This window comes from Gavia stellata, chromosome 21, assembly GCF_030936135.1.
Source record: "Gavia stellata isolate bGavSte3 chromosome 21, bGavSte3.hap2, whole genome shotgun sequence".
NCBI classification, from domain to species: Eukaryota; Metazoa; Chordata; class Aves; order Gaviiformes; family Gaviidae; genus Gavia; species Gavia stellata.
This window is the reverse complement of record NC_082614.1, coordinates 884,809-898,285: the sequence shown is the minus strand read 5'-3', so window position 1 is coordinate 898,285 and position 13,477 is coordinate 884,809. Positions and strand designations below refer to the sequence as shown.

The window sequence follows — 13,477 nt, the reverse complement described above, 5'->3', positions numbered from 1 at the left end:
GAAAGCGAGGAATCCTTAGGGGACCACAGCTTACACTAGAACAGCTTGAGCTACATGTGTCAGAGCATCTAAGTCCTTTCCAATCAACATCTAGGATTTCTTATGAACCAGGCCATTAGTGGGGTTTCTTTCACACTTTATCGTCCTCCTTGGCTTTGATCGAAAAGGTCTTGCTGATGCAAATGGCATCAAAGCCACAGCATCCCTGTACAAAGTTTTGATCTCAGTGAATCACGGTTATCCATTAAAAAAGAAAAAGAAAGCTTTCAAAACCAGTTTGATGAAATTACTTTTACATAGAATGTGTCCATGTCAGATGTTGCAACTTGGCAGCATGGTAGACAGAGACGGGGACCTCTGGAGTGAGGCTCACCATACCTGTGTCAGCCACCTCGTTTAGGATGGGACAAATCACCACCTGGGGACACACACTTTTGGACTCCACTTCCCCATCCGTAGGCAGAAGTACAGTCCCATCTCCCTGCCCTCTGCAGGAGGATGGGAAGATGGAGGGAAGGGGCAGAAGATAAATATACTTCACATGTTACTATGACAAGGAGGGGCATAATCATCTCCTTGGCTAGCTTGGAGCCTGGCAGAACTTACAGGTGTAGCTGAAAACCTGGAAAAAGTGTTTCTCTTTTGGTACTGTTCATGCTTGTTGCAAGGACAGGTGTGGAGCTGGCAGCAAAGGATAAGTGTGGATCTGCAGAGGCAAATGCTGTCAGGGAAGCAAGCATGAACAGAATGTCTTTCCACCACTGCCTGAAGGCCTGTGTTTCTACTGCATCTTCAATAGTGGGCACTGCATTATCAAGGGTCTGCATGGTGACAATATGTAGGGGACACTACGTGCTAAGTTGTGCAGCTCTGCGCTCTGTGATGGGGAATCCATTCTTCCCAGGACAGTCTGGACTGCATCCCTCATCCATCCAGAGCTGTTCTGGCTCCTCGCTGTTGACTTTGTTTATTTTATTTCACTCCTGGCATCAAGGACGTGAGCAGAAAATTGACTGTGACTTGCACAGCGAGAAAGGAAGAGAGAGAAAGCATCATGAGATGGGGAATAGTCAACAAGGTCCTGAGGCCTTCTGGGTAAATCCCATTTAACTCAGTAACACCTTAGTGTAAAATAGGTCTAGGAATATCTGGAAGACTTGTGCCAAGCCCAGCAAAGCACTAAGCAGAAGCAAAACTGCCTTCCTTCGAAGTCCTCAAACCCTCCCTGCCCTCACCAATACCAGAGCTCACCCTTTGCCTCTTCCAACCTCCTGCAGGTGTTCCTGCTGTCCACTGCATCCCCTTCTTCAATAATTTGTCATTCAAATGCCCTTCTAATGTCTGTAAACACAGAAATTGGCATCTGGACAGCAGGAAATCTAGGAAATTAGCACAAGGGACTCTTCTGGGCTTGTGGCCAATATATAGTCCTAGGAGCCACTGAAAGCACTGCAGAGGCAAGCTCTAGAAAGCAGGAAGAGTGTCACTGACTTGGCATAAAGCGACTCCTAGTCCATTCAGGGTAAGTGACAGTAATGCACTCGTCTGCTTTGTGTTAACCACAGGGAGCATCAAAGCCAAACTCCCTGTGATACTGATTTGGGCATAGACAAGCCCAGATCTCAGCTCTGTTCAGGGCCCATTTAGTTGCTGTGGGGAAATGCCACAACATGCAGCTGTTCTCTTTTTTCTTTTTTTTTTTTTTTTATTCATCCTATTTTTTTTGCCACCTCGTCCGGTTTCCTCATGCCCATAGAGCTGTGGGCACTGGTCCAAGCATTTTGACCACAAGACTTACTAACTACTCTACAAGGGAGACAAGTGGTGTGCCCTGAGACTTTGACCAAAACGGGAGTCTCCACAGCAGCCTGTCACAGCATCCAGCAATTCTCCTTCTGGCTTTTCTATGGGCTTTGGAGGGGGGCTGACCCTGTGGCTGAGCCAGGCTGAGCTGCTCTCTGCTACTGTGCTTCATCTTCAGGGGTAGGTCTGAATCCCTCAAGAGTCTGAATGATGCTTTTGGATGAGTAGGAAAGGACAGGGCCCGCTTTGGGCACGCAGGACCTCGGAAAATCCTTCAGCACTAGCATGAAGGGGACAAATCCTAGCAAGTGTGGCAGAAAGCAGCTGGTAATGTACTGAACACTCACCTGCATGTGTGGATAAGTATGCACACAAACTGGACATGCATGTAGGCATCAGGATTGTCAAGGCTGTCTAGCTTACCAATGCACTTAGGAATCCCAGCACAGGGCACTGACTTCTTGTTTGAGCCTTTGGGCAGGACACTGTATTTGCAGCAAAACATGCCTGGCTCCTCTTACAGAGGCTGATGCTGGTCATGGAGCTGGGATGGCAGCAATCAGATCTGCTGGGATCCTAGGACCATTCTGCACAGCATCTCCTGCCCAGCGATAGAGCTGATACTGACAGATCAGTTCCCATCTCAGTGCCAAGAGTGAGCTGTTCACTAGTACCGGTCAATGCCACATCTTTTTGGCAGCCCCAGTGATGGGTTTGGAGGAGATAGATCACAAATTCAACAGTTCGGGCATTGCCATCCCTGTCATTCACACATAGAAATTGGCTGTGGCAGAGGTAGAAAGTATCCAGCAACACCCCATGAAGTTGTTGCAGGTGGGCCTCAGATACTGCCATGCTGGCTGCCCAGCCTGCAGCATCACAGTCTCTCTTGGATGTGAGCCCTCCAAGCATCCTCCCCTGCTTCTTCCCATGGTTGCTATTCTTTCTGCATGAACCATCAAACCTAGAGCAAGGCTGGCACTAAGTCATGGCCCTGCTGATGTCCTTCACTCCCAGCTTGTGATGGTACCTCCTTCTTCCATGCGTGGTTGATCTGTAAAGCTGAGCACCAGTCCCAATGCTGTGAACCCCAACGGTGGCCAGTGCAGCCTGGAGACCCTCAGCCTGACTTGCACACATAGTCCTCTAGCGCATGTTCCCAGGACCTTGGTACACCCATGACACTGCTCTTGCTCTTCTCTGGCCCACACTACATGCGACCTGTATGTGACAGGCTGGTCTTGCATGCATAGACCTCAATACCTCAACAGTCTTCCTGAAGAGAGGAGCACAGAAGAAAATCTGTAGTTTGATAAGGAAAAGCAACCTCCTGGCAAAGTCCCTGCATAACCCTACCATAACCTGGAGTACACGCAGAGTGCATGGGGAACTGTCTGCGGTACAAGGAGTACCCAGCTAGATCTAGGTAGGTGCTTTATGGCCCACTGTGTTGTATGAGGGCACCCAGACATCAATGGTTTTATTTTCACAGCATTCCAAGGTCAAAGATGGGGGCTGTACAGAAGATGAAGTCACTTGCGCAGTGACTCCATGAAGCACTGGTGGCACAGCCAGGACTGGACACCATCTCTCCAGCACATCCAGCCTGAGCTGCAAGGCCAGGAGCTGTGTGTTTGAGGAGGTACACCCTATTTCATAAATCCAAGCCTGAGTGCTGCTCCACCCCGGAATTACCTTCTGGTTCATTATTCACAGAGCTGAGTCTAGTTATCTGTGCTTACCAGAAGAAAAATGGCCCTGCCCGACTTCTTGGGATTGCTTACTAACGTTCCTCTACCTGCAACGTGGAGTCCTCAGCTCCAAGGGGCTGGGCTAGTATTTCCTGCTATTCTGAGCATCCTGAAATATGAATGATGTTGGGCGAATGCATGGGACAGTTCGAAAGGAAACAGGAGCATTAGCAGAGCATGTTTCATGCAAGGAAACCCTTTGTTGGCACCAGTTAAAGATTGCATAACCATGCCGAGTATGTCTTATTTATTACTGTCATGTTAAATGCTCAACCTGCCTTCAGATCACAGATTACTCAACATCCTTTTAATTTTTCAGCTTTTTATCTGGTTAGCGTACTTCACCCCTTGCAGATGACAACCATTTAGGAAAAAGAAATCTTTATTTTATATTTTTTTGTATACTTGTACACAAATAAAATAAAATGCATATCTATATATACTGCAATCTTGTGAAGGAAAAGGTAGCATTCTTTAACAAATGCTGCCCGTAAACATGGTGTGATGGAATGGATACGGAAAAACTGCAATATTCATAAACATAGGATTAAAACAGCATCAAATTCATTACCTCTGCAAATGGGAACCTGCAACATTGTTCAGTGTGATGTCAAGTTACAAACAGATTTTAGACATTCTTTTCAGAGCATTTCTTACACTTTTTTTTTCCTTCCCTGTAAATAAACCATATTTCTTTACCATCTGCTGTAGCAAAAGCTGCTTTGTGGGCAAGTGCAGTTCCGAAGACCAAAGGTATAATTCACAGGTTTCAGGACAAATAAATTATGTACATCTTGGTGTTTGTCTTTTTTGTTGGTTTTTTTTTGTTTTTTTTTTTTTTAATAAAGGCATCCAGTTAACTTTTGTGTAACAAAGCTTTCTCAGGGTGGATGGTAGTTTTGCTTTTGTTTGCAACATTTATGGAGGTCAGCAAAAGTCTAGTATTAAAGTGTCATCAACCCAGGAAAAGAGTTAATTTTAGCAGAATAACAGTAAGCTCCACACCAAGGGGGGGATCAAAAGGCTTAGGCTGAGCTGTAACGTGGAGCTGTTTCCTTGCTGGGTGAGGCGGCACTGGGCTTTTGATTTGTTCTTTTTAGAGCAGCCCTGCCTCTTTTTGGTTGGGACTGTGGAAGGTTCAATGGGCTCTAGAAATTCTGGTTTCAACTTGGTCAATGGAGGGTCTACAATGCTGGGGAAGGTCCCAAAGGGGGAATCGTTTATCTGCTTGTTGCTGCCATTTTTGGAAGGGTCTGTCTCAATGTACTTGGTTTTGGACATGTTCTCCTTATCCTTGAGAGGGTTGTTGGAGGATGGTCGGCTGCTGTGGGAAGAAGGACCTGCCTTGCCTTTAGCTTCGTAAATAAAAGACTTATCTGTTTCTGGCTGGCAGCACTTCGGGGAGCCATCGTGGGAACCAAGAGGGGGAACCCCGGTTGGCAGTTTACCAGATCTAGTCTTAGTGCTAAAAACACTTGTTCGTATCTGGTTGAAGGAGTCGACACATCCTTCCAAGTCGGCGCTCTGCAGCCTTTTGAGGTCTCTCCCTGCCAAGCGGGGAGGAAGGTGGCACTCTAGCTCCGAAGACGATCCTTTAAACTGCTTAAACCAATTCCAGAGAGACCGAGCCTGGCAGTCACAGATCCACTGGTTGCCATTCAAGCGCAGGTACTGGAGGGACACCAGGGGAGCCATGGTTTCCCCCGTGAGCACGGTCAGGTTGTTGTTAAACAGATACAAGGTCATCACTTTCCCAAGGTCATGAAAAGACCGGCGGTGAACAAGGCTGACCCTATTCTGGTGCAGAAGCAGCCGGTCAAGGTTGATTAGCCCGCGAAAGACGTTCTCTGACAAGGTCTTTATTTTGTTACCATGCAAAAACAGGTAAGTGAGGTTTGCGAGATCTATGAAGGTGTCATCCAGCAGGTTCTGAAGATTATTATCCTGAAGGTAGAGATATTGCAAGGAGAACAACCCTCGAAAAAGCCCTGTGGAGAGCTCCAGAAGCCCACAGCGATCCAGGTGTAAGGTGTGGAGGTGAACAAGACCCCGGAAAGTGACAGGGTTGATAGATTTCAGGTTCGTGTTGTCGCTGAGATCTAACTCCTCCAGTTTGTTGAGTCCATAGAAGGCTCCAGGCTCAATGAGGCTGATGTTGTTGGAGTGGATCCAAAGAATCGTCATGTTGCGGCAGGAGGTGAAGCTGGTAGACCTCACAAGGGTTATCTTGTTGTTGTGCAAGAAGATGCGCTGGCTCTGGATGGGTATCTCAGTGGGGATTGCTGTCAGTCCTTGCTGCTGACAACTTATTGTAATCTTCGGTTCACTGTAGCATACACACGCCCCAGGGCAAGACTCCACTTCTGACTGGATGTTCAAGCAAAGCACCAAAATCAGCAGTTTGCTTCCTAAAGGATAACAAAAATAGTATGCAAATTAGCTAGGGTCATGGGAGAGCGCTTTACTTTGCAACTAATAGATGAGCCTGAAAATCACCCTTCTAAGTGCGTTGCCAAGGGGAGCCAAACAACTAAAATGCAGAATTAAAAATGCTCTACTGCTCAACACAATAGCTAAAATCAATATACACTTGTAGTGACAAAGTCCGAGCACCTCCTCAGCCTTTCACACTTCGGTGGCGAAAGAGAGTGATCATTATGTATTTGTGTCGTGGGTCCTGAATGCACATCTAATATAAGCCTTGTTCCAAAGAGCTTACCTCTGAACAAAGGGGCTGTCTTCTGGGGGGCCGTTTGTCTCTGCCACAGGCACATTTAGCACAGTTCAGCCTATGGGAAAGCATCTGCCCAGCTGTGGCTGATGCCTGCAGCCACAGGGTTGTACTAGGCAACTCTGCATCCCATTCCGGCAGTGCCACCAGCTCCTTGCTTTTCGGGATCATTCAACAACTCTCCAAAACAAGCATGTGTCCCCAGACTGCACTCAAAATGTAAGACAGAGATGTGGCTTTTGTGACTTTCCATGAACAAATTCTGACTGATTTGGTCTTCCTGTAAGAAATAACTGTGAGGGATTCCCAGAATAACTTAGAGGTCAGACCCGCCTGTAGAGGTCTCGGGGCCAAGAGCATCCCTTCCTTCTCTCCGTCAAACCTTTATGCCACATAACCTTGCTTCCCTTCCTCTCTCCCCTTTTTCCCTTTGAATCTGTGCAGCCACTGAGGAAGAGGAGAAAACAGCATGATTTTCCACAGAGGGAAGTACTGTTGTTGGAGGAAATAATGTGCAATGCTTGATTCAGGGATTCCTCAAAGTTTGCAAGGCAGAAGTAGGCTTCGTGAGTCCCAAGCGCGCAGGCAGCCCACTGGGGTTGAGGAGTTCCTGAGAGGAACATTTTTTCATGGCTATTACTACCTGCTTCCCCAAGAGCTGGGCTTCACAGGCATCACAAGGAAGCATTTTGATTCACCGAATTCACCAGCCCCAGCTGGGCTGCTGGGAAAGGGCCTGGAGGCTGCGCAGCCAGCATCATCTTCTGAAAGGGGACCTGGGAGGGAGGGTGAGCGTGAACCTCCAGCTGAGAGACCCACAGAGAGACCTGCTGTTTCCTAACCACGGTGGGGAAGGCGGGGTGGAGAGGCAGTTTCAGCAGTGCTTTACCAGCAATTAGCAGCAAGTAATTAGATTGCTTCCTCTAAACCACATACGGGACCTAAAATGAATGGGCAGCAACTGTAGCAGCGGGAGGCTCCGTTTGTGAAATAGCATGTGTGAGCAGGGACATGTGTGTCTCCTTCCCAGATCATCGCAGCACCTCTGGCAAAAAGACACGTTCCTCCCCATCGCTGGGGATCCCCAGCCCAGGGACAACAGCAGCTTTCCCTCTTCGCTGTTGTGGGAGGTTTTTTCCTTCCTTGAAAGACTGAAAATGTTGTTCAGGCATGTTGATGCCTCATTACACCTTAAGGTAAAATAGCAGAGTTCAAAAAGTCAGGCAGAAAGAGACAACGATGCAAATCGGGGCAAACTGGAGAGAGCCTGGTCCCTTCCAGCCACACGTGTATGATGCAGCACACTGGCTCCCGTGGGGCCAAATCCTGGAGACAGCAGTTGCATCTCACAGAAAAGCCTGAAAGGCAGTCATGGAGCTAATGAAATCACATCATCTCTGTGTCGAAGTAGCAACTTCAAACCTCAACAATAAAGGAGTAAATCATACGGAAATCTCACCAAACTGTTTACTGAAGCAATAACAAAGGTATTGGAGAAGCCAAGGCAGGAAAGTCGCTTTTCTGTGATAACAGGCTGGGATCCCAGGCCTGAGTTTCACTCTAGTCAAAATAATTCACCATGTGCAGCTAATAAATCCATGGTGATCCAACAGTCCAATAAAGGCGGGAGACTCCTATATATCATAGTCCACATGGGAGAAAAAACAACAGCTCAGCATGCAGAGATAATTTGAGCCTGATATTATTAGCTGCTGAGCATCCCTGGAAGGCAGTGTGTTGAGTGCAGTATTATGACACATTCTGGCTGGCTTGTCATGTTTTGACATATCACGTCCCATTGTATGGAGCGAAGTAACATGAGACAACTGAGATACCCTGTTGGAGACATGTCACACTGAGAGGAGCCTCCTGGGAAATTAAAACCATGCTGGCAACTCTCTGACCAGCACAATTCCTCTCCAGCTGATAATGAAATCCTGTAGCCAGAGAAATAGGACTTCCTGGAGCCTCTTTCTTCAGCTTCGTGATTCAGATGGTGGGGGCCGAGGTGGCACTGGAGCAACAGGATTCACCTCGCTATGCAACACCACCCGCTCCAGCAAAACAGCACTCGGACTGCGGACACTGCTGCAGGCTCCACGGCTCTTCCCAGCTGCTCCTCCCCGCCTTGGCAATACTGCAGGGGCTACAGCCTGCTCGTGGAAAACCCAACCACAACCCAGATGCATCCCACATGTCTTATAAATATGTGACACGCTCACAGCGGAGTGAAAGCAAAGAACCATTCCTATGGGAGAGGAATCACAATGACAACACTCCTGTTCCAGCTCCAGCCAGGGGAGGCAAGTGCATAATAAATATATGTATACACGGGGAGAGAAAGAGAGCACATGAAGCAGCTGGCAGAGAACAAGCCATGCATATGAATACCACCCTGCCCTGTGCCACCCCCTCCTGACAGCCGTGCTCCTGCACCCCCTGGATCACTTGATGGCTTGTACCCCAAGCATGCACCACCAGCTCTTTCCTATGGACAGAGCTGCCCGGGCTGGGCAGCAAGGTCCTGTCCCAGCTTCTGGGTGTGTGCAGCGCTGGAGGCACGCGGCGGCTTCCCCTCAGCACAGACGAGCAGAAGGAGAGGGGCAAATCCTCCTCCACTCTCAGCCACGGCTTTTTTTCTGCTGCTGCCAATGCCTCTGAGGCTGCCGGGAGCTGTGAGTCGGTGGCACTGATAGCTGGCTGCCAGTAGAGCAGCATAGGGAAATTAATTACAGGCAGGGCTAGCCTGTGCGCTTTAATTAGGGACCTGGTGTTCATGAGCTGCTCCGATTAGCTCCTTCCACTGGAAACAGTTAGTGTCAATCATCCCCCAAAGCTTTTTTCCAGTTAGTCTCCTGCCGTGCAGCTCAACCATGTCCCGACTGATCCGTGACAAAGCTCAGCAGCCGGCAGTCGTCAGAGGGTCCCCAGCCAGCGCAGGGCCTGGAGGAACTGCAGGAGTGAGTGCAGCCCACAGACAGCCTTGGGAAGTCAAGGTGACCCTTTCTTCCCAAGCCAGACTGTGGCAGAGACTGGAGGGACCATGTTTTGGCCTTCCCCTCTCCTCCAAGGACTTTCTCCATCACTGGTGTTCAACCGGTACCTGTGCCTTGTGCTCAGTTACCAAGTGCCATGAGCCATCCAGACCTTGCACCAGGATAATTTAATCTGTCCAATTCCACGCAAATATTACCTTGCTTTTTCTGACCAGGTGCCAAGTGACCACTTTAGGACAGGGATGAGGACAAGGCAGGGTCCTGGGACAGGAAGGTTGCTAAGACCTGGCATCAAGCCATGTTAACACAGCTGCACCGTTTTAGGATGGTTTGAAGCACAGCAGAGCTTGTTTCTATCTACCTGGAATATATCCCTGTGGGAGATTTTCTGGTAAGAAATGGACATCCTGTGAACACTCCAAGCACTGAAAATCTGTACTTAACTTGTATGTAGGCCTCTGTACTCAAAGGTTATGAGCGGACAAGGATATGGGCTGAAAGGTTACTTTCGGGCAGCATGAATGCTGTGTGAGAAAAGGGAGGAAAGCATGATAAAGACAGAACTTCAGCCAGGATTTAGGCAGGAGCCACATTCGCATGGACAGCTAGCTTTAACCAATGACAGAATGCTTAGAGTCGCGCGCTTGCTTGCTGAAAACCAATCATAAGGCCGACGGCGCGTGTAATGCGATAACAGAATGCATATTAACTGAGCTATCTGTGCAATAAAGTTGGCATCAACCTGATCATATTGGTCATCGTGTTGTTATCCGTGACTTCTGCGTCAACATACCCCCATATTTTCAGGTAATCTCTTACTCTAGACCAAGCCCTGCAAGATCGAGACAGGCCAATGGTATCACTGCCCTGTACCCCCGTGGCTGGAGCCCACCAGTTGGAAACAGGCACCTGCTTTGGAGCCCAATGTCACGACGCAAAGCACAGACCCAAGCCCCTTTATGCTGAGCCGAGCACTGCAGCATGGTGTGGAGCATCACCTCACTGAGCCTCGTGCTCTAGCATGGTGCTGGGGCCATAACACAGAGGAAGGAGCTGGAGCGCTGATCTGGGGACAGTATCGCAAAGGTGTGTACACGAACTGAGCACCCCAACACCCATCAGTCGGGTGTCCTGGCACATAACCAGGTGCTCCACCACCTTCTGTTCTCCCCTCCACCTTACCTTGTTCCTCCCCCTTTTTGATGACTTCCTCCTTTCCATCCTCCTCCCCTCCTTCACAACCACCATGTCCCAGGGCTTGTCCAGCTGCAGTGAAGGCAGCACCCAGGCAAACCACTCTGTCCCCAGAGAGGCTGGGACACATCCTGGCAGTGCCCAAAGCCTGTACACTGTCCTGTACACCACACTGCAGCTTGTTTCCCTTAGCACAAAGCAGAGAGGAAGGATGAAGACCTTCAGAGGGTGGCCAGGCAAAGATCACACAGACACAGCTTAAAACTTGCCAGGAATAGTGTGAGTGTCATGGGCTTCTGCTCCTCTTCCAGCACCAAGTATCCATGATGCTGAGGGGTCCCAGTGGGTGCTGCCCTGAGCAGAAAGGTCAAAGCCCTGGTTGAGGGCAGATGACAAGGATCCAGAGGACCTCGGCAGAAGGAGCCCAGCTACTCCACAGCCTGGCTGGCACAGGCAAATGCCATTGTTTGCTCTCCTGAAGCGCTGGCTTCAGCTCTAGCTGTGGACTCCTTCCTTTTCGAGGAAAAACACACCCTGCCCTTAGGCCAGAAGTACAGGAGATATACACTGGTGTCACAGGGAGGAGGGAGGTCAGAAGGTCCACTGTCTATCCGTTCCCAGAAATACGTGCCAAGCCCAGCTCCCAGTGGGGGAACTACAGCGTCCTTCCCTCGACCTGCTAGATAAATCCATCGGGAGCTCTGCATACACACTCTGCTCCCACCACCACTGCCGACTGACTGGCGCCGGACCCTCCACCACCTGCTGGACTTTTCCACCTGCAGGACTCAACCTTAGTGCCCATCCCTGAGAAAAGAGGTCTTGGCATGACATCCATTCCTCACCTGTTAGATAAGAAGCCATTCCTACCCCTTCCAGAACATGATTAAAACTTAACTGGATAGTTCCAGTCAAAAGCAAAAGATGAAAGAAAATCCAGTACCTGGAACCTTCAGTCCCTCCAAGACTTTGGCTTTGAGTTTAGCATTTGTTCCTCCAGAGCTTTCTTAAAAGCCAGAAACCTCCCTCAGCCTAACTGCCGCACTTCCCCTTTGCCATCTCAGAAGTGTTATGACTCATGGAACTGGGAAGCAATTAAAGTGGGTCCATTATCTGTCTTTCTGCTAGTCCCCTGTGCGATCGCATTGTCAAACATGGCAATTAGAAAGAAAAGGCTCCGGGGGCCTCTAATAGATGCTTTGCAAACTTTTTAAGAGGCCAAAGCAAAATGCAATTTTCTGCAGTTTGCAGAGCTGTGGCCTTTCTGTGCCGCTCTGCACTTGTCTCTATTGATTTGGAGATATTATAATGCGGCTTTCCTACAGTGGAGGGTCAATAATCATTTGAATTCTCTCCTGGTTGGACATAAAGGGAGTACTTTACAATACAAAGCCTTTTGCTGATGCACACAGCATTTTGCCTTTGTTTATAGTATGGAGACGCTGTAGCTGCTTAATTCCCTGTTCTGAACAGATATTGTTTGAAATTCAGCACATGGCTTTGAAAGACACTCTGCAAAGCAGCTTCAGTATCTCCTGCTTTGTCCTGTGGCCAAAGGTGGGTCTGTGTGTGCGAGTGTGTGTGTGTGCCAAAAGGAAGAGGGCAGCACTTTTATGCATTTCAAGTCGAAGGCGAGTTGAGAGGTGAATGAGGAAGGAGAATTGGTTTGGACTAGTCTCACCCCAGGCTGGAGTTTCCCTCCCTTCTGCTGCCTGCTCCCTCCCTCTGCTGCAGAGAGGAAGGCTGGTTCATGATGGTGCAGCTGGAGTGGCTTTAGGGTGAGGAGAGGAGAGGAGTGATGCTCTACCACCACACAAGCACCAGGGAGAAGCAACCAGTGTTACAGCTCTGGGGAACTGAGGACCCGGAGCGGGTACGAGCAGAGCAGGTCTCAGCACACAGGTGCCCGCTGCCGTGCAAGCATCCTCAGGCAGCTGCCTGGCAGCCAGCTGCAGCAGAAAATTTTGGGGCTGCTGCAGGTCCTGTGGCATATCTGCAGCTCCGTGGGGATGCTGGGCTGTCAGGCACCCCTCTAGAGGCGAACAGTCAGTGGGGTCACTGGAGCGAGCGAGCTGACCGCAGCTCTGTGTCTGCTCCAGGGCGCTGAATTGCTCTCCAGGCTCGGCTGACGGGGTCAGCTGCATCTCCATGGGCCGTTGCTGGAGCTCAGACTCCCAGCTCACACCAAAACACCTACGCCTTGTTCCGGTGCCGAATCACAGCTGCCTAAAAAGAGGTGGCTGATTCCCTTTTAGACACCCTTGAGGGTCTGAGATGCCAACGTGAGTGCTGGCAGATTTGACACAGCTCCTCTAGGAGACCTGTGCTCTTCCAGCAGCTGGAGCTGGGTCTGATCTACACGGCAGCAGGCAGCAATGTTTAGGCACCTGAACCCCACACCTAACTTCTATAGGTACAGTCTCTGATCCCACATGCTCTGGGACTGCATCCAGATCCATTAACCTTTGGGACTGTGGTGCTCTTCACTCCTTTTGGCAGTACAGCCTCAGTCCTGCTTTTTGGTAGATCCAGCCTCTACCCTGAACGAGCCAGGATTTCAGCAGAAAAAATATCATATGCGGTCAGAAATGAAAGGTCATTTCCGTAATGCATCCAGGCAGGGGATGGAGGCGATAGATGTGCCATTTCCTAACTTCTAGGTGTTCATCTTTTCCACCTAAATCATACTCCCTTGATGTGATTTTTGGACTTAATATTGCAGGGATATTTTTAAGGGAAGAAGGTAAAAGCGAGTATATCATGTGCAATTCTTAGAATCCATCCTCACAAATCTCCAGAGGGGTTTGAATGCTGATTCTTCAGCACCGCTTAGGGCTGAGCTACATGAGTCATTACGTGAGCTGAGTGCAGCACAAACCTTAACCAGGGCAGCTCCATCCGTTCACAGGCATGTGCCAAAGCAGCTCCCGGCCGGTGGTGCTCCCCATCCCTGCCAGGGGCTCTCCAGCGCTCCCAGCATTTTGGCAGCAACTTCAGTTTAG

The 13,477-nt window shown here is 49.4% G+C and overlaps 1 protein-coding gene across 1 annotated transcript; it reads right to left on the bottom strand.

Moving 5' to 3' along the window:
* Nucleotides 1-4,532: 4,532 nt before the first annotated feature.
* Nucleotides 4,533-10,605, bottom strand: RTN4R (reticulon 4 receptor). Its single transcript, XM_059827889.1, has 2 exons — nucleotides 10,464-10,605; nucleotides 4,533-5,962 (listed from the first exon to the last, which is right to left on the bottom strand). Exons 1-2 carry the CDS (start codon nucleotides 10,603-10,605, stop codon nucleotides 4,533-4,535), a joined length of 1,572 nt encoding a protein of 523 aa, XP_059683872.1.
* Nucleotides 10,606-13,477: the final 2,872 nt, after the last annotated feature.

Bases quoted from the DNA above. Each gene is read 5' to 3' on its own strand.
- RTN4R (XM_059827889.1), bottom strand. From the start codon at position 10,605: ATGTGTCCCAGCCTCTCTGGGGACAGAGTGGTTTGCCTGGGTGCTGCC. The intron at 5,963-10,463 runs GTAAGGTGGAGG...GTTATCCTTTAG, and splicing joins CAAAAAGGGGGAGGAACAAG to GAAGCAAACTGCTGATTTTG.